Here is a 27,574-nt window from a genome sequence, read left to right on the forward strand (position 1 = left end):
GACCTCATGGCGAGACATTATACGGTAGACAAAGACTATCCAGAAACGGATGATTGAGTCGGCGAGCAATCGCAGAAGTCATTCTGACAATGAACTGTCGTCTTATCTGACAGACATAATCACTCTAGTGGGATTTAACATAAGGTGTGGTCATTCTGAACAATGTTGTTCAAGTGTACGAAAGGGGAACTACCTCAACAGATCAAAGGGGCAGCGCTAAATGGGAAATACCGTGACAATCATAACTGATGATAACGTCAAACTACATTGATATTTTGTTGCTATGCACATTACTTTGAAACCTATTTTTCATGTATCATTTTCTGCGATTGAATGTGTGCGCATGTGTGTTTCTGTGTTGAAAAAATCATAATCACATATTTCCTGAATAAACGGCTAAATATAAAAGTATTTCAATAAACCATATCAGAAATAAACAATTGAATCTCAAAAGACCGTGTCAAGCTGCGTTCGCGTATTCGATCGGCATATCATCAAATAATTCTGTGATATTTGTATGAATACCAAAATTGTTAAAAGTAACAGAAAAGAGTATTGCAAAATTTTGCAAACAGATCCATTGCCAGAAAAATAATATTTTACATGGTCAAACGTTACTGTTACAAAAAAATCAAGCATAAAATTGTATATAACAACATAAATACCACACACTCATTTTTTCCACCTTTCAGTATGGTTGGTATATCGTTGCGACTGTGTAACGGTAGTTTAATATCCGAATGCCATTCAGACAGGGCGGTCGCTTTGAAGTTGTCAAGCTAGGTACCATATGTGTTTGGGGAAGTATCTTCATAGCTACAAAAATCACCGGACTATTTGTAGTACATGCATTTGTCAAATAGATTTAGAAAATGATTGTCAGAATTCGTCCGAGTGAATATTATTAATGCATAGATCAATTTTGCTCCTTTATGACCAGTCAATCAATCTCCATATTTTTTAAATTTGCGCAATTTTGTTGATTTCAGCATTTATAGTCCAAATGTGCGTCATATATAACTGATACATCAATAATTGATATGCAGTGCTGGTGTCATAACGTAAATGAAAAGAAGCTGGATCTGACGACGAGTGCTGATGTACAACTGGAACTTATTTATTGAATACGGAACCATAACTGTGAATGTCCTGTCTCGGTCACTCCACAAGAGAGTGACCGTGGTTATCGGTCCTCGTGTCGGTCACTCCACTAGAGAGTGACCGTGGTCCAAGTTAAGTCCTCTGAGTTAGTGTGTCTATTTATACAATATCTTGGCTATGTCGGATGCCGACGCCATAAAGAATATAATAAGAAAATGCTTTGATTTACCGACATTAGAAAGGATTACAAAAGTAGAAATTATCACTTGCCCGTGCGTGGCTTGCTGCAATTCTTTTGTTTCAAAACCACGCCATTTTCTCATGGAGGTATTCTGCGTACTACCCCCATGTTCTGATGTGTTTCAACCAATCGTAATATTGAGCCGTTGTTATCATTTTAATTTATTCATGGCGTGGTTTTGAAACAAAAGAATTGCAGCAAGCCACGCACGGGCAAGTGATAATTTCTACTTTTGTAATCCTTTCTAATGTCGGTAAATCAAAGCATTTTCTTATTATATTCTTTATGGCGTCGGCATCCGACATAGCCAAGATATTGTATAAATAGACACACTAACTCAGAGGACTTAACTTGGACCACGGTCACTCTCTAGTGGAGTGACCGACACGAGGACCGATAACCACGGTCACTCTCTTGTGGAGTGACCGAGACAGGACATTCACAGTTATGGTTCCGTATTCAATAAATAAGTTCCAGTTGTACATCAGCACTCGTCGTCAGATCCAGCTTCTTTTCATTTACGTTATGACATGGTGGAGATACCAAACCCGGTGCGAAGACTGACTTTGGGTCGTCAGTCACCTCTCGTCGCCAAGCGAGAAGCTCTTCTATTAATTCCCCGAAGCACGAAAGTCACCATTGCCAAGCCGACCACTTTGCCGACGAGCGAGTTCCCCGTGTGAGTAAATCCTCTACGATCCGCTCTCAAGAAACAATCAACTTGAAGATTCACATCGAACAATTCCCCGATGAAGGACGTCTTGAAGACGAGGAACTCTTCCTGTGACGAGGAAACGGGCCACCCATAATCAACGATCAACAACAACCATGCAGTAATTCTATGATGCGATCAGTAAGTTTGAAATTTAGAATGATAGGTTTGTTTAAATGATTGTATTTTCGATTAATGTGAGGACTAGAATATGCTCTCTGATTTCTTTTTAATTTTTAAAAGGGCTCGTTAATCGCATATCTACGACAAAGTAACACATAGCAAATCTTCGAGCCTACTACACACGCGGGATGGAATACTTAAATATTATAACTCAATTCAAGCGGGTTGGGAAAGAAGAAAATTTTTGAGTACGATTCTTGGCTTTCAATTTTTCGATTATATTGTCATTTCGAAAGTTGCGTTTGTATGTAATCACTGTGACATGTGTGAGAAAATTTTCAAACGACGAGATCGCTGACTAGAATTACTGAAAGGAAATTAACCAACCTCGGTAACTGTGTGGCTTGCTGCAATTCTTTTGTTTCAAAACCACGCCATGAATAAATTAAAATGATAACAACGGCTCAATATTACGATTGGTTGAAACACATCAGAACATGGGGGTAGTACGCAGAATACCTCCATGAGAAAATATGTTACTGGGTAATTCTTGTAAATGTGTAAATGAGTGAGATCATGTCGTCGATACTGTGCTGGTATTTCGTGGCGCCAGCATTGTTAGAGTCCAAACAAAGAAACGTCAGCTTGATCACTCGCGTCCAAGAACGCTAATGTATTTTGAGCGTGAAATATTACTATTCTGTGCGCCAATTTGGAAGATTATGACACTGGGCTGAGTTTTCACCGTTTAAGGGAATATCTTCTTCCCTTAGACATTGAATTCATTATCGCGAACATATGTTTTCAAGTCCAATTTGTTTGAAAAAAGTCTCTATATAATCATAATGTTTCAAGTTCTTTTAAGAATCTAGGCTTCTGAAAGACTCGATGGTGAAACTTCTGGAGAATGATTAACGAAAAGCATGAATACAGTTTTCGTTTTAAATTATGAACGGAATCACAACATATGTGTTGCTCTTTATTTCAAAAATAATTTGCTTTGCATTTTCTCTGGTAAAATTTTCAGCAAGGCGATGTAAAGTGAATGAATGCTACCATATTATTATTAACTAAAAGTAGATTTTGACTAGCTGTATATTCTTAAAACAAAGAAATAATTCACAGTATAATAACTTCGCCATGACGTACTCTAGCGGCCGGCAAGAATGCGTGTTTTGGGCAACAAGTTTTATTTGCTTCAAGTATTTTCACAGAGTCGACCGGCTTTTTCTACGAGGGTCGTTCAAAAACGTATCTCGGGAGACATCACAATTGATGAACCATAAAGTGGCAGGGAGACTCCGGTCTGTAAATGGCAGCTTCTGCGTGTATAAGTATCGCTGATACAAAATTCATGAACGCCATCTTCGTTGATCGCTGAAATATAAAAAATATCCCACAGACAGAATCAAAACAACGAAAATGTGAAAAGCTCTCCCCGAAGAAAAATGACTTCATCGTGACCTACTATAGAAAAGAATCGATACGATAGATATTAAAATCGATTTTCTCTTTTCTAAATAAATAAATGTCACGCACCAACACATCTAAACACATCTGTCCGGAATTGAAAACCGCCGCCCACAAAGTGCAGAACAACAGTCCCTCTTCACACCGGGACTGTGCAGGGAATTACCCCGTCCGCTGAACTTACTCGCTGCTACCGTAAATACCATCCGGAAGCAACATAGCGTCGGTCGAGTGGCCATTTTGCGTTGACGGTTTACTAGCGTAAGAGAATTTTATGAAGTTTTGAAACTATTTACTGATAGGAACTTGCCTGTAACTCCACTTATGGCCATCTTTGCGAGTTCATACTTGTAATTTTTCAAGAAACACCACGCTCACTGTTTTTGACAATTCACGCTCAAATTCAATACGTGCACTATAATTTACAGAGTTTTAAAGCCTTCAAGTTGTGCACTGGCTGAGCGATCTTCCTTCCCTGTTCAAGCATTTTGTCGAAAACACGAAGGTATTTTAGTGGAAGAGATAAACCTTAACTTGTTCCAAATGATCGTCGCTTCGATTATAATATTTCCTCCCAAGCTTGATATTGTGTGCGGAAAGGTCAACCGTCGAAACAAATAACAACGAATGGGACGATTATCCATGAGAGCCTGAAAGAGTGAAATCTGCAAACTTTGATTTTGGTCAATTATAATTTTGCACCTAAACTGCAGTCTTTTTTATTACTAGTATACTCCAATAGCATGTCAAGGTAACTTTCCTGAGTATTTGGCAAGTACACTGGTGGCATCCGCGTTTAATTTACTGACGAAATTGCTGCAGGACGAACCGGTGGACTGAATGTAAACTACTGTAAACAAAATAGGTGTTCTCAGAAATTTACTCGTGCTACTGTCAACAAACCCAATGATACCCCTCAAAAGGCGTTCACAGACTTTTGATCAACTGATCGATGCGGCACAGTTCAGGTTCCAGAAAGAGATTCATACACTTTTACATTAATTCATAGTCGCGATTGACCGAAATCAAAGTTGGCAGATTTTAATGTTTCATTGCTCTCATGGATAATCGAGGCTACTTTTTATCTTCAGTCGTATTTGAAACCATTTCAGTCCCATCCGTTGCTTTTTGTTTCGAAGGTTGACCTTTCCGCACACAATATCAAGCTTGTGAGGAAATATAAATCATAATTAAAGCCACGATCATTTGGAACAAGTTAAGGTTTATCTCTTCCACTAAAATACCTTCGCGTTTTCGACAAAATGCTGAAACGGGGAAGGAAGATCGCTCAGCCAGTGCACAACTTGAAGGATTTAACTGTGTAAATTATAGTGCACGTATTGAATTTGAGTGTGCATTGTCAAGAACAGTGAGCGTGGTGTTCCTTCAAGTTGAAAAATTACAAGTATGAACTCGCAGGGATTGCGATAAGTGGAGTCAGCATGCAAGTTCCTATCAGTCAATAGTTTCAAAACTCCATAAAATTCTCGTACGCTAGTAAACCGTCAACACAAAATGGCCACTCGACCGACGCTATGTAGCTTCCGGATTGTATTCACGTGTAGCAGCGAGTAAGTCAGCGGACCGGGTAATTCCCTTCACCGTCCCGTGTGAAGAGGGACTGTTTTGAACTTTGTGCGCGGTGGTTTTTCAATGCCGGACAGATGTGTTGGCGTGTGATATTTATTTATTTAGACAGCAGAAAATCGATATTTCTATCTATCGTATCGATTCTTGGAATAAATGACGACTGTACTGCCTGGAGAGATCTCAGAAAGATCTCGTTAAATTCACAGCGACTTCACATGGAGTCCGGTACGCGTCTTATTGCTAATGCAAGCGGAAACCTTCCTCTGTGCGCGCAGGGGAAAAACAGTAGCAAGGTCTTGTGGACGTGACTTGGGTCTCGTATGTACGACTTTTACTGAATTTGACCATATTTATCACACATTCAGTAACCATGGAATACTCGATCATTTTCGACAAATGCTGGTGATATAACACTTTGATAAGAATGGATTTTTTGCCTGGGTCTAACTAGTAACAACACGAACTCCAAGGGGAGCTCTCATCGAAAATGTTGAGTTCAGACCAAACGAGTTTAAGAAAACACATACTTCAGGCAACTTTAAAGGAATTGGATGTGGATATGTCAGACTCAGGCAGTTATCCCATATTTGTAAGTAAGATTACTCTTCAAACTCTTACATTGGTAGTGTTTATTTCCATTCGTCCAGGGAATTTGACCAATTTCATTTCGAGAATGTTGTAGTTGTTATGTATCTGATCTGGCCAACATTTGTGTTAAAGTCTGTACAAGGCACATTTCGCGAAGCGGAAGATTTGAAGCGCTATTCACGGTTTATGCTCACAGTACAAATAGATTGAGATAAATCACATGTTTATGCCAAGTTATTTTTTATCTTCAAGCAAACACGATGACATAAACAAACCAAAAATCTTTATGGCTTTGTATATTAATGAGAGTACCTTGCTCCCATTTCATTGCGAACGACTGTCACAATTTGGTACGGCGTCGGTACATATGTCAACGAACGGGCGAAAACACATTAAGTAGGTCACAGTCCAGTAACTGAAGGAATCGTCCATTTCTGCTAAGAGGGGGTAAAGACCAGCGAAAATCAACAGAATTACGAGTAGAAACATGTGACTATTTAACAACTTAATTCGCAATGTCTTCCAATACGCTACCAGAAGAACGACACATGCCAAATCAACCTACCCTTTTCATTCTTCTTGCGTGGGATTAGGAAACCCAGCAACACTATTTTCAAGTACATAAGCGTGACATTTCTTGGTCTATTAAAAGTCACTTAGACAACATCTTAGATTTGTTTAGTTGGTACTTTCTTGTTCTGGTGCTCTGCTGCTGATGAAATGGTACGCTCTGCTCTGCAGCGTGCAATGCAATACTGAATAGAGGGATTGTAAACAATCCCAATGCTGTCTATCTTGTTATTTGTTTTCACAATCGTTTCGCCCCGTCAACAAACATACCACAAAAAATACTAAGAATTACTGGTGCAGGACTGACCAACGCTGGAACCACACCTAGGTATAATTTTCTAATATTGTCCAGCGGCATGTTTGTATTTTGTGCCATTTCAAGCATCCTATACAAGCCTCGCTTGTCCCATAAGTATAGTTGTAGTGCAATGCTTCCAATGTTTGCCACAGATAGTATTTGTCACTTAGAGTACGATTTTACCACATATAATTTTAAAGGGCCAGTAATGCTAACTTTCGATGGTTTTTTTTCATTATTTGAATTTTATACATCGATTGCAACTTCTTATTCTACTCCCCAAAGAATGTTAAAACATCCACTATTTGACTCGTCGACTTAGCGTTTATATTTAAAATGCATTGTTATTGTTTACATTTGAATTCTAGTCCAGAGCAGAAGTCACTTTAATTTCAATAATAACAATGCAGTTTACACATGTATGGGCTGAATTGACAATCTGAATACTGTGTATATCAACATGCTTTTGCGGGTAGAACAGTACGTTGTGGTTCACATTCAAAATAAAAATGGTGAAAATATTTATCAAAACTTAGCATTACATGCCCTTTAATGAAATGTGGAAACTGCTCTGTGTTGGCCAAGACCAGCGCTATTACTCTTATTTATAAGTGATATAGTTTTGTTTGCTTAAAAATTGCATTAATTAGTAGTTAACGATGACATCGGGAAAAACATTGCAAGGTTAACCATATGATACACGCTCTTGCATTTTCTCGGCAATCTTGACAATTGTTTGTTGCTATCTTTTGCTGGCACAATGGAGGCAAACCCTCCATTCTGGCATGTGGACAGCATCAGAAAATTTTGTCCAACCGATTATACATGGCCTGTGTTAAATATAGTAACCTCGGGCATTTTAAGTCACAACACAAGGAGATAAAAATAAAACACTGTAAGACCCCTCCAAACAAAAATACCAGGTTCCTATAACACGTGACAAGCAGTGCATATTGCAGAGGCATGCCTGTAACATGTGAGTCTACTAGTTGGTAACGCCATGCAAGATAGTTTATGTGCTACCTCCATGCTCTATGCCTGAAAAGCAGAACATTGAGAAGACAAATTCGATGAAAACACGGACTAATTCAGCGAGCACATTGGGACAGAGAGCTTTTAAGCGCTATTGTTAAGACACATGCATACTTTATGATGGTAAACTGATTTCCAGGGTGAAAAAAGGGGAACATAATGTTGGGAATTTCCAACTTGAGTAAATATTTAAACAAAGCATAGAGTTTACCTCCGGACGCACCTATTCATCCTAGTGAATAGGCACTTTAATTTGAATGCGAATGGAGGGGCCTATCAATGATGGCATTGTTGATATGCCTGACCCCTCTATTCAACCCCAGACAGCTATCAATAGTTGTTTGCGTCTGAAAGGTCTGCTGTACCATAGACCCTGGACCCGATAGACCCTGGACCCCAGGGTCTCTGACTGTACAAAACATACCGTTCCTAGTAAACACCACTGCAACACCTGGAACGACTTGATGGTCGATACCACAACTTATGAGGGCGCTGTTGAATACCAACATTACACCTTGGTCACTCATCCACGATATAACTGTTTATATCGGCGGGGTGTGCACGAATTGAATAGTACGTATTGATTTGTTGACGTGTGGCCTTTGTTACTATCAGTTTTTTTCAAAGTAGTAACTTCCGACCACCCTTTTACTATTCGTTCTTTCATAGGGGGAATTTATGTGTTTAACTCGCCTTGGCTGCTGAGAGGTACCTTGGGATCTTCAGTGTATTGACTACACGAGACGTTTAGAGTTCGTTGGTACTACATAGACTTTATTTCTCTGTAGACAAGCTTGACAGTTGCCATCGCCCAAGATACGCTTCTCCCATAGTCTAAATGTCTTGGGTCCGCTGTGTTCCCCTCTCAATGTTCCAATCTCTCCGAGCAACTCAGACTGTTCGTTGTATGTTTAAGGATGGGATTTTAAACGTTATCTTTAAGGCGTGGTTTGGATCATACGATAGACATGAATTAAAGATAAAATGATACATCCAATCATAAACATCAGTGTCACAATTAATATTCAAACGTCACTGTGACACATGTTCTTGTTTTCGTCCTGACTTCCGTAAACACCCTCGTAAAACGGAATTAGCGTTATTGTGCGTTTGCCTAAAATATGGTTTGTATGCATATCGACTTATAATTGAATTCTTGTTGTTTTAATTAACCATTTTACTGGTGTCGATGACCGCTAGGTTCATTAACCTTTGTCTGAGATAAAATATCTCTGTAACACCTTATAAGTCATAGGACGAACGATTTAGAGAAACCTGTCATTTGCAACATATTGTACACTCTCTATACGTTTCTGTACCATGTATGCGATGTAATGCGAGAAATTGTGACCCAATATGCTGTACAACAATGGTAGTTATACTTGCGCAACGTAATGATGTATATAATCGTTACGTGTAACATCAAGGGAGTCGGAATAACTGGCTCTTTAATCACTGAAATCACTGAACGATTATCAGTGGTAAGGTATCCATGTTGACCATGCTGAACAAGTCGCTTATGGAAACGAGAATGCAGTCACAGGGGCCAACGAAAATGTCCGTTTCGATGGCTGGAGTGTCTTGGTCTCAGCACCGGTTTTTCGTTACTACTTTTTACTATATTTTAGCAGAGTTGACTATGTTATTCTCGAACTACCTACATTGGCTTTCTTGGGCTTACCTTAAGATTTCTATTTCCCCTTCACTGTGTCTTGTATTTTGTCTGTGACACTATCACTATGCTGCGTCTATTATCTGATGTGTGTGATTACCCGATAAGCCAAGTCGAGCAAAGTTAAAGGCATGGGCCAGGCGTCAGATTGTCTTGCCAGAAAATTTGCGTACCAGATTACAATTTCAATGGAAAACAAAAGGCTATGACACCTCCATAATCCTCTTACAGACTAGAACAAACTCGATCCATTTGATTGTGTCCCCTACCTTTAAGTTACTAATCGGTGGACATGGTCACCAGATTAACTTTGACCAAGTCAACAACGAACGGACATAATATTCTGTTTGCTTTTGCCCTTGCTTGCTTTAGTGCATCAGTGCGTTCGTTGTTTACTTGGTCAAAATTGAGAACTAAGCAATTTCAAGTAAATTTAAAATGCTTACTGACTGTCGATCGCTTGCAATTGCATGATAATAAAATTACTGACTGTCGATCGCTTGCAATCGCATGATAATAAAATGAAGAAGTGTAACTTATAGTCAAAATTTGCAGTTGCCTATAGAGCCGGATCATAATTTTTGGATACTCAAACTCGTCACCTCCTTTGTTGAATTTTCACACCTAGCCCCCCCCGCTGTTTTCACTTTCACCTGCTCGTAGACATTTTTCACTCTGAATTTTTTGTAGTTTTCTGCTTCAATTGTTTATTCCACTCTTGCATACGATGAAGGAGGTTACACGTCTTTGAAAGCTTGTGCTGCAGTAATCATTCATTTGGTCATAGCGTGCTACAAACCTTAGATCCTTTGGTTATTGAATGATATTCATAAACTTATTTATGTTTATTTGATGATGTTCATGAATTTGAGTACAGCATCTTGTATGCACTCCTGATCGTAAATTTCCTTTCTTTATCCGGGCTATAACCACAAAGCTACTTGAAACAGAAAGTAAAACTTTTCCAATGAATATTTGACGAACCTGTACCAGGTTTGTTTTGATTATATGTTTTGCCTAAGTTTTTGTTTTGAAATTCAGAAATCAAATTGATTATATTTTGCTTATTAGCTATTATGTTCAGACTCCTGAGCCGTCGGTGTCATACCGATGTTTGTGTCTGTTGAAGCAATAACCTTTTGAACGGCCAATAAATGAGTCTCCAGTTATTATGAGGGAGTTGGCCGGAGGGATTGGGGAGGGTCACTTTTTACAAACTTGCCGTATAGGTGGAGGGTCACATTTACAAACTTGCCCCAGAGGGAGGGCACATATTTTCAAACTTATCCTGGGGGAGGTTCACATTTTACAATGCTCAGTTTATGATGAATGCAAAGTCTGGATGAGCTGTGTAAAGAAACTTCACAACAATCATATGAGAATTGCAATTGCGGTCACTGCAATTTGCATAGTACTAATAAAATGCCTAGGTTAAGAGCACAATTTTTCCGTGTATCAACTGCAGTATCTGATTCAAATCCTTAAGAAATGATGGAATGCCAGTGTTTTGCTTTTTAACACATCCTATATTTGTACAGGTTGCATTGCTTTTGTTGAAAATTGAATTCAAGTTCGGACTAGAATTTGTTTGTCAACAATAACAATAACAATACACGTTTATGAGATGAAGGGAGTTGGAAAGGAAATAGCATTTGATACACAGAATAAACTAAATGTATGACCAAAAGTTACAGCAAATACCCCGATTGGCTTTAATATTTTTCTTGCTACATCAGGGGGGGAGTCACAGTTTATATCATGGACGACCCCCAGTTTCCTCTGGCCCACCCTCCTGATTATAGCTATATGCCCCCTAAAATGGGAATTGTATATTGTGTAGAAGTGTGTTTAGTGATTGCCAGCGATTCGTTAGGTTATTGTCCACGTGACTTACACAATTAATACTAATTTGCATAATAAGATATCCTGATGTCCGTGTTCACAGAACCACTGCATTAGAAAACAATCATATTATGACAGTTTTCAAGGTTGTTTGTCAATTTTATTACGCGGCCAAATTTGCTTTCTTCCTGGATGTTTACAATCAGGGTTTTAAGTAAGCCAGAGTGTCTTTTACAGCCAAGGCGGCATCAAAACAGGTCCAATAATCAGTATCATAAAAGGTGAATATTATAATTTAACTAATGCCAAGAAACAAATAGAGACAATGATTTTAACGAAAGGGTCATCTTAAACAACCACCAATCTGAGCATGTTCGGTTCAAATGTGGTGTTTCTGAAAGGTAGATTTATATCATGAAATTCACACCAGACTTTGTTCTTTGTCTACACAAGTAAGATCTCTTTCATTCAGATATCTTTCAACCTTTTTTGAGATTGGGGATTTGGCTGAGCGGTTTTGTCTGTGGCTTCTCCACTAGGTGACTGGGTACCGTACGTTGTGAGTTCGAACCCTGTTGAAACCACCGTATTTTCTACCCTGGGTTGGTAGCTCTGCTGGTGGACAGAATTGTCCCCTAGGCTGTCTTTCACCCAGTTTAAGCGATGTATTCATTGCTTCACATCGATAAAGCTTGTGTGTGATAGTGAGCTGTACCAGCGTGAGTGCTTCACGAACTCTACAGCGTGTGGATGGGTCAGAGTCAGAAAAATTGTAACAATTTAGCTCGGTTATTGAACTAATCTTTTTTGAGATTGGGGATTTGGCCGAGTGGTTTAGTCTGTGGCTTCTCCGCTAGGTGACTGGGTACCGTACGTTGTGAGTTCGAACCCTGTTGAAACCACCGTATTTCATTCAAGACACACTATAATTAAATGGTCCTCTTCATGGAGACATGTTTCTGACTTTGTTAAGGACTTTGTTTGAATTACATGCGCGGGCTTTCCTTTGACTTGTGACGCTGCATAAATCGAAAGAGACGGTTAAGAACTAGGCGTGAATTCTCACCCGTGAAAACACAGCTACCTGCACTGTGTGTTATGTATTACACACATCGTGTTCTGGTGCGGTCGTTGTTTGGTTTTTGTCGAGACAGGTGATTTGTCGCGGATTGACGAATAATTTAAATTGCTCCTCACCGCGACTGAATGCTGAGCGATACAGGTTTGTCAGACCACGGTCTCAGCTCATTGAAGCTCTTATAACAGTTCAATGAGTATTTATAGACATCTGGGGACAATGTACACAAATCTAGAATATATTAACCAGGTGTTCGCCCTACTTGCTGGAGTTGTTAAAAGCGTAAATTGAGCTGACAATTTCACGGGAAAAAGACAGGTAATAAATGTAAATTCTGTTGACGGATTTACAACCCTTTCCATTCATCAAATAATGAAAGCTTTGGTAGCGTATCACGGCTGCAAAATCACTAATGAAGATCCAGACAGGACGTATAAACGATAAGTTTCGATATTTTGCATAACTTTGAAACTATTTTTACAACATCTGGTTTTTGCTTAGCTTGCATCATTTACTCTTGCGGAATGTAAACGTTTATAAGAGAAACGTTTGGAATCAGTCACGATATTATGTTCAGACAATCTGGACACGCATGGCTTTCCTATCTGAGGGCATCGGCTGTGAGCTGACATTTAAACTGGCCCTCCCAATATGACCTCTAACAGGTCAACTTTGTACAGGTCTTCGCAGAGTATGTCGTAAAACACTGGAGCTGCTGATAACAAATCATTAAATATGGAAAAATCTAGATAATGAGTTTTAGAATGTCTAAGGCGAATTTGTCCCTATACTTTGCTCCTTGGCTACGAAACTAGCATCGAAGTAGAATGCGTCTGGGAGTCATCTCTCGTCACACTCAAATTTTCACGTGACTTTTTTGGCCTGCTTGACTGTTTAGGCTGATTTTGAAGCTCTCAGTGTAATTGAAGTTCGCATCGTCTTCTCTTTGTGAAATCAAATATTGCATATTTCGCAGAGAGTTAAAAGAAGGATGGCGACCATTTTGAATTTCGAGTGTCGATAAATGTTTGGTAATTTCTCTATCTATTGCCAAACTTTACCCGGCGAACCATGGTTTACGTTTGTCAATTTGAAAGAGAATATTTGAAAGTTTCGCAACTCAGAAGAAAGTTCAAGAGATGGAAGGTCTTTAAATTACGAGGAGCGATTTTCCTTAAAGATTCAAAAGTCATGCAAAATGTCAAAGAAATAGGTGATATCAATCAGCTCGTTTATCACATGACTCTTATCGTTTATATATGTGACATGCACAGCTTGGTGACTGTTTAAGTTACAGAATTTCGCAGGACACTTCAAAGTCATGATACTAAGTCAGTGAGCGTGTGAAATCGACCTGACCGAACGTCGTAAAAAATTAAGGGGTCAGTGGCTGAATCTTGGTGTGTATCTTCGTTTCTTTTCCTAGATCTTATCAATCCAACAAACGATAAAAACGTCATGTAACTTACAGTCCAAAGTGAGATTTATGTACCACCAGGCGCTCTGAGCTTCCGGTTTAGTATTTCGTTTCAAGTGCGAACACAGGAAAAATTTGAAATTCACTTATGCTATCGATTAGGCCAAACACAAATAAATGTTGTTTTTTCCGGTAATCTAACTTTACCTAGAAAAACCTGCCGAACCTAGATATTTTTATGCATTTAAAATAAAGTCATGTAAATTCTGTCAATTTTACAGTATTTTATGGGTGTCATCGAACAAAAGATAAAAGTATAAAATATTATCTGACCTACTTACCTTCCCTAATTTACAGGGATAACGCACATACATTTTATATTTGGCCTAATATCTGTGATTCGTCCGGTAAAGAACTATTCTTTCTGTAACAGTCGCCTCTTCATATACTTAATATTTTAATAGCGGCCGTGTTGACCTCGTCGGCGGATTAAATCGGTCGGTCAACATCGTGCGACACACTGAATAGTGTGAAATTCACGTGAAAGTCATGTCATCAGAGTGTATCACGAGTTAAACCCCTGATAAGATCAGCACGGTAGCTAATTGAGTAGTGTTGATCGCCTATCAGTCGTGCTTGGTCAGGTGATCTTAGATTGCAATAACAGGTACAGGAGGTGGCATATACATACAATACAAATCTCTCTTGGAAATATCAAAGATATCTATCATCAAAAGGATATTAAAAAATTCCCGCCATTCCCTGTGGCCATGTATCGGAGCCGACCTATACATTATATTGACCTTTTCGAAATCTCTGCAGCAGTTTCTGTCATTGTCTGTGTGTCCCTGTAGGCCGGTGAGATTTCAGAGTGTGGCATTTTATAGAAATCATTGTAACAAACGCTCAGAATATCCTACCGTCAAAGCTGGATAAGAATGGACACTAAAATTGATCCAAATGTTTTCACATTTGTGTAATTGGTTCGTAAAATTGTTACAAACTTTGCATCAATAGTTACACTGACTTGTTGCAACTGCGGTGAAAATCAAAGACCTTCATGGACCCATATTCAACACACACCAGGGAGTACACTTTGCAGTGCCATTCACATACATAACAATTATATCACACTCCTTGTCGCCGTCCTGAGGTGCTTTTATCACTTGCCGAGACAGAGTTGAATTGTCATCAGACTTGTGTTGCTTTTGCATTGTGTGAAGTTCTTTGGCAAAAATAAACATGATCCGCCAGAAGTTGTACGTGGGAAAGTTTTCGAAATCTTTACCCTACACACAGACACTAATCAGATCCTACTGACAGGATTTATTGGCTCTATCTCAACAAAAACATTGACAGCCTACTGTGAAGCAACACTATCATCCGTCTGTTGATTGCCGCAACTTGGTAAATTTGAAAAAAACTTCAAAAACCAATTACACAAGTGTGATAACTTTTAGGACAATTTTAGCGTCCATTTTTATCTGGTTTTCATGGTAACAAGGCGTAATATACAGGACACTGCCGAAGTGTACACTGTACCAAGATATACATCCCGGTATTTTGTAAATATTAGCCTTATTATTTGCACACCTTTCAAAGTGCAAATTTACAAGCAAAGTCAAAAATAAGAGTGTTTAAACACCGTTCATTTACACCGTGCTGCACAATCGCCAGCAAACTCGAAGCACGTCCAGTGCGTCAGCCACGCCTATCAACCGACGGACTCAGCGCTCATAAATGAATTATGTGAATAAATGAATTATGTGAATAAATTTATCACAGGTTTTGGAATTATCTTCGTTCACATTATGACTTGGTGATAATAGAATGAATATTTTTTTGGGAAAAAGTGAGGTTTTGTCTTGTATTTCATGATGTAGCCATGGTGGCGTAGATGTGAACAAAACAATTTTTTTCAGTAGTTGCCATAGTCCGGTTGTGTGACACGCTTACAAATGTAAACTACCACAGTCTGATATTTCCATCGTGTGGAAGGTCTTTCATAGTTTAAATTACTGATAACAACGTTAGCATCTGTGTAACTGAGTTATCCATTTAGATAGAAAAGTTCCACGTAGAATACGTGTCCGGGAACACACAGTATGCCGCGGCATAGGTCTGTATCAGATAAACCATGAATAAACACAATACATTTGCGTAGACGATAACATTTCATTAAAGTCATCAGTGTGACGATTGTTCAGTGTATCAGTATAAATCTAACAAAAATCGGTAGAATTAATGCTACCGTTTGCTCTGACACAACGCTGCTATGAAATGGTTGGTTTGTAAATGAGTCTATGCTAACATAAGTTAATATTGCCAGCCCGTCGCTTTATTTTTAATGAACCTCGTGCCACTCTTTTTCAAATTTTGACTTACAGAGTTAATGTTATAACTTCATTGAAGCTTATAATTAAATGCTATTAAATTCAGATCATAGTGTTTCATTATGACAGGGCTAATGTACTCATCACTTAGGATTTAATGTCGATTGGTGAAAAAAATCAGGTTGTACAGGATTAAGGCGAAATACAAAATGTGTTTTACCGTAACATGCCTCCACCAATTATGGTAGGTTGGTCGGGCTAATTTGCTGAGATCCAAAAATGACGGTAAATGGAGAGACTTTACTCCCTTGTTTAGAAAATGAGTGTATAGGGTCTGCAGGTTTTTCTTCCTAAGGTACGTGACATGCTGATCAGTTTACCGGAAACTTATTTTTTTTTTCATTTGGCCTGAGTTTGTGGTAAGTATACATTATTCAGTTATGCTGACCACGGTGGCGTAACATTGGGTGAGAATAAATGGTGTGTATATATGAATTGTGTATATGCGTTTTATTGCTAGCTACACACTACTTTGAAATAGATTCAGATCTTGCAGTCTTTTTATGGATAGTCAATTGATTCACGGCTTGGCAAGCCAGGTCATGTATAGAGGAACCAGCTGTAGAAAGAACCGCTATGTTTCAACTTAAAAACAGACCAGACAGACACACAAGCGAGAACCAGTTTCATTGATACGTATAAAAACTTGCCGATTATACAGACGCCGCTGTATCTTGTCAATTATGGCATGATGTCAATAATATGCATTACAATTATATTTGAATACTCGTTTTTATTTTAAATTACATTGTCACTATGTTTGTTTGACTCAGTGTCCGAAAGTATAATATTTCTGAATGTGACACGTTGGACGATGTATTGAGACAATAAAACAGGCAAGTCCTCACATCGAATATGAATCAGAAACTCTATGCAACATATATGGCGAAAGAAAAATTGCATTAACTTACCAGTGAATGTATTTCATTTACACTTGAAAGTATATGTATATATTGGATAGACCGTAACTCTGTTAGGCAGCTGGGTGTACTTTTACTACTTCTTTGAAAGTTCAATTATTCTGAAAGTTTGTTGATCAAAGTACTCATTTTAAAAGCGATCATTCTTGGAATATTGTTTTCCTGAAACATGTGTGTTTATAACGGTTGACAAATATTTGTGTTAAGGAACTGTGTTGGGTTATGTACTGTGATCCTAGTAACATTCTTCCAGGCCAGAGTAGAGTCGATCAGAACGTTTCCATGAATTGCAGAAATAACTTGGCAGACGGGTGAACATAACTTTAAGCATGTAAAATCATACATTAGTATCCAATATATTCCATTGACATCACGGGTTTTTGTGGCTTCTTGGCGAGCGCTTTAACGTTTCATCTCAAGATTGCAGGTGTATCTTGACATAATTCGCTTTGTGGTTCTAGTGTATGTATGATTCAAAACAGGATATAGTATCAAATACAACAGACACAGACAACAAGCTAAATACCTGATGTTATTTAAGTTTGTTTTGACAACCAACTCGTTCAATGACGGGCACCAAATCCCTCCCAAGTTAACCCTCGCGTGAGGGAACATGCATTGGGACATGTTAGATAGCCGGAAGAGCCGCGTAAGTAACAGTTAACTTGTCTCCACCGTAACTGTTACGCGAAACAAGACCAGAGGGGAAGTTTTCTGTGGAAGAATTGATATAACTTTTCTAAACCTCGTTCAAAGCCATGGGGATGTATAATACGTTCCGCAGGAATATCGTGACATTGGGCGTGCTCCTCGGTAAGTCAGCTTTTCAGTTTCGCGTTGCTTGGGCTGAGAACAGACATATTACCTGCATGGTACTGAGCATGTTCATTCAGCTGGTGTGCTAGATTGCCGCGTAGATCGTTTTGATTAGAAGACAGGGTATAATTAATTTGAGTGACAGAATTATGTCTAAGCATTGTTGCTTAATCGTATTTTCTCACTTTCATATGGCACTATTGGTGGTTGGACGAATAGAACGTTTTCTAATAATCTTTACGGCCCTGATACGGCTTTTGCGGCCCGAGGTCGTACGGCGGAAGGGCCCGAGCGTGCGAGGGCCCGTACGCCGTACGACCAAGGGCCGCAAAAGCCATATCAGGGCCGTAAAGGGTTTATCATATACCTTATGGAATGAAAAATATGTGGTTTACATAATATTCAACATTGTTAAAGAGATAAAAATGCGTGCAACATCAAAAATTCATCGCCATTTGTGTCAGTTTTTCATAAATACGATGGCCGCTTCCCGTCGCGGATTGACATACATAATGACGTCATTTGTTTACCTGCAGAATTCTAGAACGCGCAGAGCAACATCCGTTCTATTACGTGACCAACATAGATCAAGGCTGAAATCGAGGTGTAAGAAGACAAAAGCGTGATGTCAGTTTCTTGTAATTTATACTGAACAGGCACGCACTTAGTACACAAAGGATTTCTCTGGAATTTAGAAATTAAAGCCGATGTCACCTGCGCGGCTCCACTGTCGCCACGCGCAACTACGATCTGAGCGAGCAGACGTTTTTTTAATCTCGCGCTGGCTTTGTGTACGAATGGAACGTTTGCGGATAGCAACGCGCGTAGTAACCAGAATCGAGATAGTCAGAAATTCACGCGATTGCCCATATTTGGGCACTGGGCCGGAGCGTGATACGTAAAAAAAATGCACGGATCTGAGGGCGCTTTCTCCCATAGCTTTACACAGGCACGTGAATGTAGGTATATGAGAATGTCTGTTGAGTCACTGTGGCTTGGGTTTGGCTAAAGTAACTCTGAAGAGAATCGTTCCATCCAGGCAATTTGTGAACCACAACAGGACGCGGCTGTCTTTTTGCGTCAATCACTGGAGATATCACTCCCTCAACAAAATGAACACAATCGCCGTAAAAGCCTCGAGGAAATAGAGAACGTTCATGATGAAAATGTTGATTTGGTTTTAAGATAGTACCTCGAAAATATTAAAGACATAAACTTTTTCTCAAAATTTTCTCGGTGAAACTTTCAATAATGATATTACCGAATCAAGAATTAAGAATTGAATATGTCACTGTATCAAATGCATCGATGCATTGATTGTGCACTATTAATAAGTCAAGTGTATCTCGAAGGAAAAGTCGTATATTAGATTCCTTGTTTAATACTCTCTATGAGCATGAAACGGTAATTACTTCACGTTTGGTCAGAGAGACGAAAATGTACGTACGTGAGCGCGTGCCTGCGTGCGTGCGTGCGTATGTATGTATGTATGTATGTATGTATGTATGTATGTATGTATGTATGTATGTATGTATGTATGTATGTACGTATGTACGTATGAATGTATAAATGTATGTTATCTACCTATCTATCTATCTATCTATCTATGTCTACATAGGTATTAATGTATGAATTGGTGGGAGGATGGGTTGTTGGACGGATAGATCAATACATATGTTCAGCATGTGTGTGAATTTGGCATAGGCTAATAAGACGTTCACCTTAATATCCAGACCTGACGTATCCATCACGCCATTAATTAACTGTCTTCAGTGAAATCGACTTCATTTTTAGGCACAATACTGTAGGTCTTTCTATTACTTTATTTCTAATTTGTTTCAGTATTACTGGCAATTACGGATGGTCACGGAAACGAAAGTCGGTGTAAGATTATACAGAATTCAAAAAGTGTGAGTGTGAACGAGGGAGATAACATGGAAATGAAATACGCACTAGACCTTTCCAGTCCCTTCCAGCGGAATTGGAAACTAGAAATCGATATCTATCACTTTGGACATGATAGTGTGAGAATTGTTCTTCAATCGCATGGTGAACCTGAGACCCTCGGGCCTGGAAGTTCACTTGTGACAGTCAAGGAGGTAGGTTGCAGTGCACTAAGTCTCACTTTCAAGCAGGAAGATTGTAGGAAAGAGTACTCTGGCACTTACCGGACTCAAGTTCGGGTCAACGAGATCAACGACGAACACCGACCACCTATCCAATTTATTCGGAAAATGTGTACAATACAGACGGTCCTCAACGTTGAGGAAGGAAGTCGTTCAAGTCAAGGTATGTAATTTTGAGAGGCCCCGTGCTAATAATTATAATTATGGGATAAAGCCAATTTGTCGCTGATGCTTTTCAATCGTACATTCCTTGTCGCTCAATAGTCTCAGAAACTACAGCTCATGTCTTTACAAAGCTTAAAACCTTGTTTAGACTAGTTGATAGTACACTTTCACTTCAAATAATTGCATGAACAGGCAGCCTTATGGGCTATTATGAAAATCTATCTCTCCAGAAATGCGTAGCAAATACATCCCAAATCTCTTGTGTTGAATGCTATTTGCAAATAATAGTAAATGCGGCCAAGTACCTTAGGCAGTATATTAAATAAAAATTGTTGTGAAGAACGTCATGTAAATCTAAAACACATTTTCTTCTCCTGATCCAATGAACCTGTAATTTTACTTGATTATCAGTGAGAGTGCTTGTACATTCACTATTGGTGTTTCAGTCTTTGATTTAAATTCACATAACTCAGTTACTGCAAGGACTAGACGTTTAGTTTGTGCCCGGGGTTTCTGTTAAATATTCATTATTATATCATACCAGTATATTGATGGTGCAAATACAGCCATCTGATTGGTCGAGACGCGAAAAGAACCATGGTATATTGGCGATATACCACGGCTGGCATGCGCACCAGCTCTCGGCTTGAGGAAAAGTCCTTTTATGACGGTCCACGCCAGAATTTCGATATACTGTTATGATATAATAGCAATAAATCACACCCAGCGACGGTATACCACTCGATTTTGACCATTTCACTTCATATATGCACTCGCTATCGCTCGTGCATATATGTCGTGAACTGGTCAAAATCTCGTGGTATACCATCGCAGGGTTTGCTTTATTGTTTAAGTATTGCAACACCTCATTCATGTGACGCCGGCATAGATTTTTCTTTGCAATTGTAAACACGCGATGTACGGCCGATTAAGTAAATTCTAAGATATTGGCCATGACATGTCGGAACGTCAGTCGTTATTTTCTAATGTTTGATTTCCTACATTGCAAGAAGATATTCCGTCAGATTCGCTCAGCATTGAATTTATCAAATGTTTACGGTAACCGAACATTTAAGTAACTGCAATGAGCAAATTTTGATGTATAGCTATGTTATCTCTCAATTTTCAACAGTCAATTATATATATATATAATTATATATATAAAATTATATATATATAATTATATATATATATATATATATATATATATATATATATATATATATATATATATATATATATTCACTGGACAAAATGCTTTATTTACTTTCAGTTTATTTACGTATATTGACGTATATGGAACACAATATTAATTGTACACGTAACGTATATCTTTGCATATGGAACATTTGAATAAGTTTGTAAGCTTAGCGTATATCTATGCAGATCAAGAGCTTGAAACCCGTCAATGTCAGAAAACATTCTTACTGCTGCAGGGATGATTGGTACGTGTCTTGGGTTATCGGCTATGCTTATTATGTTGTTTGATGGACATCTACGGCACTTTTGACGAAGGAGACAACACAAAATATCGGTAATATAGCGTATTAAAATGTCAGTGGTTTAGAAATCAAACGTTTCAATCGCAAATCAACGACGAAGACACACATTCATAACAAAATTTAGTATCGACGGTATTTTGTATTTTACATATATATTTTAATACTCTATATTATGTTAATGCTTCATTACCCTCCCACTTTTGCATTCACCACATGTGGAATATGGATTCATCGTAGTCATATACCTTTAGTGTGACGTCATACCGTAGGGACACTGGGTCTATGTATGTGATATATATATATATATATATATATATATATATATATATATATATATATATATATATATATATTATATATAATCCCATGGTATTTTTCTCTGTTTGACGTCATCGTATACGAGTGTTTTTCGCGGAGCCGTACAACTTCGAGCCGAAGGCGAGAAGTTGTGCGGCTCCGCGAAAAACACGAGTATACGATGACGTCAAACAGAGAAAAATTCCATGGGATTATACATTTATCACATGAACAGTCTTCTTATTTTTCTTTGATGTGGATGGATCAAAATTATTGTAACAAAGTGCATGGTTTTTATCGCGATTTTGTGTTTTTCCTTACGCGGATTACTTTCATTTATTGGGTAAAGCGGTCCGTCACCCAGGAGATGTGCGAATGTTTACAGGCATACTTTCATTCATAAATCCGATTAAGCTGAACTTTTGATATCTGAAATTGTATCTCCACCAATCAGACATACGGATTCGGTCACGTGGGCATGTCAATCATTGTCTCGCGCTGGACCGATGCCAAGGCAAGTCTACCCTCATGAGCGGACATGACTTTCACCGCGCTAGCGACGGATAACCATAGTATTTTGCGTTATTTAGAATATTTACAATTTTATTAATGAAACTAATGTAACAACACGATCGAAACATTAGTTATCATTCTTAGAGATGCTGTGGATTTTAGAATATCACAAGTTTACGACCTTGGCGAGCCCGAAAGTTTCAGATCGATGACACACAGAGTGTACGCTTGTAAGTTGTAGTGGACACTGCCGTCACCGGTCTTCGCCGGTGGCCATCTCGGTTGTCAATTTTTCGTCTTACGGACTTTGATGTTTGTTGTGACACATATATCGCCCGTAGGTACATCCCAATTTTGTTACTTGGCGGGAACTCTGTTCTGCTGTGAGTGTTGTTCGAGTAAACTTTCGAAATACATCGGATTCTAAGGCGCTGCATTGTAGGTCGACAGCTTACGTTTTCACTGTTAACCTTACGCTGCAGGTTTGATTCCGATCGAGAAACGACGGAATAATTTGGGTGATGAAGGAAATTTATCGTTGTTCGTCGAATGACTTTATGCTTGTGCCTTCTATGTCGCTTTCCCTAAGATTATAGAGTACTCATTTATTAAGTTGAACTTTCGATGAGGTATATATTTCGGGTTTATCGCTAACCTCGATCGGCAGGTACGACGTCGCTTTGAGCCTTACGACTTGAGCCGTGACGTTACTGAGCCATTATAACGATCGACGGTATCCTCATTCGATTCTTGGGAATAGCTAAAGCTTTAACGACTCGAAATGTCGTTGGACATGCCTTCTGTTTTCCATATCTGGATTTATCGGGTCACTTTTGACAAAATGTCATGAGAGCACGGCAACGATCACGACAAATCGGTCTGTGTGGCAACGTGCATATACGAACGTGAACGGTGCCATTGCAGAAAAAAAGTTCCGGTTGATGACGTACAACAGCGGTAATATGGATTTCTTATCTGTGCTGGTGTACGTCACACAGGTGGAGATACGGGCCAGTTCATGTGATAAATATATATATATATATATATATATATATATATATATATATATATATATATATATATATATATATATATATATATATATATATATATATATTCGTTGGCTGATGGATAGGTGGATGGAAGTGTCCAGTAAGTGCATGTGTGTGAATTATGAATCGACTAACACGACGGTCATCTAAATATTGTTTTTCAGCTTAAAAGGCCGTATCCAACACGCCAATAACTTTAAAATGCCATACAAAGGCTGTATCATGGCAAAGTGTATCATGATATTGGCAAAGAAGCGATCTTCAGTGACATTGATCTCACTTTTAAGGTACAGTACTGTAGCTCTCTGTATTAATTCATTTCTATTTCATTTCAGGAGCACTTGCAACTACACGTGGTCATGAACACCAGTGTAAAATGATACAGAATTCCCAGAGTATGAGTGTGCACGAGGGAGGTACGATGGAAATGAATTACGCAGTAGACCTTTCCAGTCCCTTTCAACGGACTTGGAAACTGGAAATCGATATCTATCACTTGGGACATGATAGTGTGAGAATTGTTCTTCAATCGCATGGTGAACCTGAGACCCTCGGGCCCGGAAGTTCACTTGTGACAATCAAGAAGGTGGGCTGCGCTGCACTTAGTCTGAGTTTCAAGCAGGAAGATTGCAGGAAAGAGTACTCTGGCACTTACCGGACTGTAGTCCGGGTGGTAAATGTCCAGGTCAAACAAGGAGGAGATATGGCATCATTTACAATTTTGGGACAGTGTGAAATAGAGACGGTCCTCAACGTTGAGGAAGGGAGTCGTTCCAGTTAAGGTAAGTATTTTTGACTGGAGACGAGGCCCCGTGCTAATAATTCTCACTGTGGCCCAGGGTAAATGGACTTTGGCACGTGTTGGTTTCAATCGTAATTTCCTTGTCGCTCACTAGTCTCAGAAACTACCGCTCACATCATTACGAAGCCTCGCTCTTTGTTTAGACTCGTTGATAATAGACCTTCACTCAATTAATTGCATGAACTGGCAATCATATATTGCGAAAATCTATCATTCCAAAAATGTATAGCAAATACATGGCAACATTCTTGTTTTGAATCCTTCCACTTCAATTTTTCATTATTTTTGAATTAAGCTTATAGTAAATTAATTAATGTAACATTTCTTTTGTTATTTGCAGAATCGGCCATCAGTTTTGTAACATCGGGTTTGAGAAAGCGAAGTGCCAAAATGTTCTGAATTAATCTGACTATATTCTAGCCATATTCGTACCATTCTATATTATTCGGTGCGTGTATTTTTGACGATGAAATATGTATTAATGTGTAGAAATGTATTTCTGTTTATTGGATGATGTTAATAGTAGTGACTACCTTGTCAAACTATGTCAATCATCTTTCATCCACTCGTAATCATTGAAAAAAATACGTTTTTCATCGAGGCTGTCATCCACATGTAGAACAGCAAGTAATACTTTTCTTGAAACGTTTTGTCAAAGATTTGTTATTGAAATTCGTAAGAAAGCAAAGTGATACATTTTTACTCATTATATCATGTGCGCATACACCTAAGCCATTCTATACCTATGTATTTGTCTGTGTCTCTACATATCTATCTGTTGAAGCTATGCCTTTAGAACGGTCCAACAATTGGTCAGATTTTTGTAAGCGCGACTTACATTATGAATCGCAATTTGCATACTCAGTTAACCGGATATCAGTGTTCTCTGCATTAGGAATTCACATGTACACAATTATACCATGGTAGTTTTGAAGGTCATTTGTCAGTGTTACTAGGAAATACATTTGCTTGTTTCGTAGATTTTCACTAACAGATTTATCTCTTTGGAAAAAAATTTATGAAACTTGTCTGACATATTATAAAAGTACATCACAGTGGTGAACGGCGAGTAGCAGTTTCGTGTCACTTAACAAGCGTATTTTGCGATATTTTAATTAAAGTTATATAAATCGATTGTTACTCTACCACATTGATATCTTTTCAAATATTGTCCATCAGAACTATCAGTGAACAGAAAACATATATACTGTTTTGTGTTAAATATCCGGTGATCTTTGTATTTAATTAGCCTTTAATTATAAACGTTTGTTTTCATCTTTGGATTTGCTTTTGATTTGCGGCGTTGAATTTGATAATCTTTATCTCGAAAAAGGATGTACAAGCTCATGACCTTTGCTAGTACTGTAGTTCATGGTAAGCCATGTTAATGACGCCAAAGAAATGGAAAATATCTTTTATAGCCAAAATGGCATCAAAACAGTTTTAATAATCAGTTTTATTCAAGGTAAATAAATAATTTACTTGGACCAGGAAACAAACAGCTACCTGCAATTAGTGTAATTATCAGAAGAGATTATGTAACACATCGTATTCGGCGTCAGTCATTGCTTGCGAGACAGGTGATTAATTGCCGATGGTTGACGAATAGTTTAATTTGCAACTCATGGCGACTGCAATGCCGAGCGACACAGGCTTAGCAGACCACGTCCTCAGCTATGAAAAGCTCCATTATCGGTAAACAGTTCAATGGGTATTTATAGACATCTCAGGACAAGGTACACAAATCTAGAGTACATGGTTGACCCTGTATTCGCCCTAGTTGCAGGGTGAGCTGACAAAGTTCAGAGGAAAAGAAAGGCAACAAATGTAAAGTCGGTTAACGGATTTAGATCCCTTCAGATCCATTGGTAGCGTATCACGCTTGTAAAATAACTAATGAAGATCCAAACAGAACGCATAAACGATGTTTGAATATTTTGAATCACCTTTGAAGCTGTTTTCGCAACATCTGGTTTTTGGTCATCTTGCACCATTTGCTCTTGCGGAATGTAAACGTTTATAGAGACACGTTTGGAATCAGTCGCGATATTATATTCAGACATTCTGAACACGCATGGTTTTCCTTTCTGAGGGCACTGTATCGGCCGTGAGCTGACATTTAAATTGGCCCTTCCAATATGACCTCTAACAGGTCAACTGTGCAAACGTCTTCGCAGAGTACAAGTATGTCGTAAAATAAAGAAGCTGTTGATAACACACCATCAAATGTAGAAAAAATAGAAATGATTTTTAGAATGTCTAAGGCGAACTGGTCCCTATACTTTTCTCCTTGACTACGAAACCAGCATCGAAGTAGAATAAGTTTGGGATTCATTTCTCGTCACACTCAAATTTTCACATGACCTTTCTGGTCTGCTTGACTGTGAAGGCTAAGTTTTAAGCTCTCAGCGTTATTGAAGTCTGCATAGTGTTTTCTTTGTGAAATCACAAATTGCATATTCCCCAGAGAGTTAACACAAGGATGGCTGCCATTTTGAATTTCGTTTGTCGGTAAATGCTTGGTAATTTATTTAGTTATTGCCAAACTTTGCACGATAAACCATGGTTTTCGTTCGTTAATTTGAAAGAGAATGGCTGAAAGTTTTCGTGACTCGGCAGAAAGATCTGGCTACTAAAGGTTTAAGTATTTCAGTTGCGAGGCGCGATGTGTCTTAAAGCTTCACAAGTCACATGCAAAATGACAAGGAAGTAGGTGATATGAATCAGCTCGTTTATCGTATATATGTGACATGTAAAGCTGGTGACTGTTTAAGTTACAGAATTTCACAGGACACTTGAAAGCCAGTCATTCTGAGCGGAAACCGTCAATTCGTGGTGACCACATTTGATACTAAGTCCGTGAGCGTGTAAAATCGAACTGATAAACGTCGTAAAAAACGAAGTAGTTAGTGGCTGACACTTGGTGTTTTATCTTCGTTTCTTTTTCTACATCTTATCAGGCCAACAAACAAACAAAACAACGTCATGTAACGAACAGTCTATACAGAGATTTATGTACACCTAGCGCTCTGAGTTCATAGTGTTTAGTTTCAAGTGCAAGCATGAAAATAAAATTATGTAAATTATCTTTATTTTACAGTATTTTATGGTTTTCAATGAACGAAAGGAAGAGTATAAAATCTCATCTGACCTACTTACCTACCCTAATTTTCGGGGGAAGCGCACATACGTTTTTATTTGGCCTGATATTTGTTATACGTCCAATAAAGAGCTATACCCTCTGTAAACAGCCA

At 38.5% G+C, this 27,574-nt stretch overlaps 1 protein-coding gene across 6 annotated transcripts; it reads left to right on the forward strand.

Moving 5' to 3' along the window:
* The first annotated feature begins 1,012 nt into the window (after nucleotides 1-1,012).
* On the forward strand, nucleotides 1,013-27,574 carry LOC139126293 (uncharacterized). Of its 6 annotated transcripts, none has more exons than XR_011550521.1 (5): nucleotides 1,013-2,195; nucleotides 19,706-20,152; nucleotides 21,591-21,688; nucleotides 23,854-24,300; nucleotides 24,661-27,574. XR_011550521.1 is itself a non-coding variant. In XM_070692334.1 (4 exons), exons 2-3 carry the CDS (start codon nucleotides 19,798-19,800, stop codon nucleotides 24,297-24,299), a joined length of 801 nt encoding a protein of 266 aa, XP_070548435.1. In that variant the 5' UTR covers nucleotides 1,034-2,195; nucleotides 19,706-19,797; the 3' UTR covers nucleotide 24,300; nucleotides 24,661-27,574. The 6 variants fall into 6 exon arrangements, 3 of the variants coding, with proteins under 3 accessions (XP_070548435.1, XP_070548436.1, XP_070548434.1); XR_011550520.1 differs by having other exon boundaries at nucleotides 1,076-2,195; nucleotides 21,541-21,688; nucleotides 24,661-26,517; XR_011550522.1 differs by lacking the exon at nucleotides 1,013-2,195 and adding an exon at nucleotides 5,370-5,826 and having other exon boundaries at nucleotides 21,541-21,688; nucleotides 24,661-26,517.

This window comes from Ptychodera flava (assembly GCF_041260155.1).
Source record: "Ptychodera flava strain L36383 chromosome 3 unlocalized genomic scaffold, AS_Pfla_20210202 Scaffold_27__1_contigs__length_13241970_pilon, whole genome shotgun sequence".
Lineage (NCBI taxonomy): Eukaryota > Metazoa > Hemichordata > Enteropneusta > Ptychoderidae > Ptychodera > Ptychodera flava.

Coding starts and splice junctions, on each gene's coding strand:
- LOC139126293 (XM_070692333.1), top strand. CDS start 17,806: ATGGGGATGTATAATACGTTCCGCAGGAATATCGTGACATTGGGCGTG. Junction 17,861..19,705: donor GACATTGGGCGTGCTCCTCG/GTAAGTCAGCTT, acceptor AATTTGTTTCAG/TATTACTGGCAATTACGGAT. Junction 20,153..23,853: donor AGGAAGTCGTTCAAGTCAAG/GTATGTAATTTT, acceptor ATTTCATTTCAG/GAGCACTTGCAACTACACGT.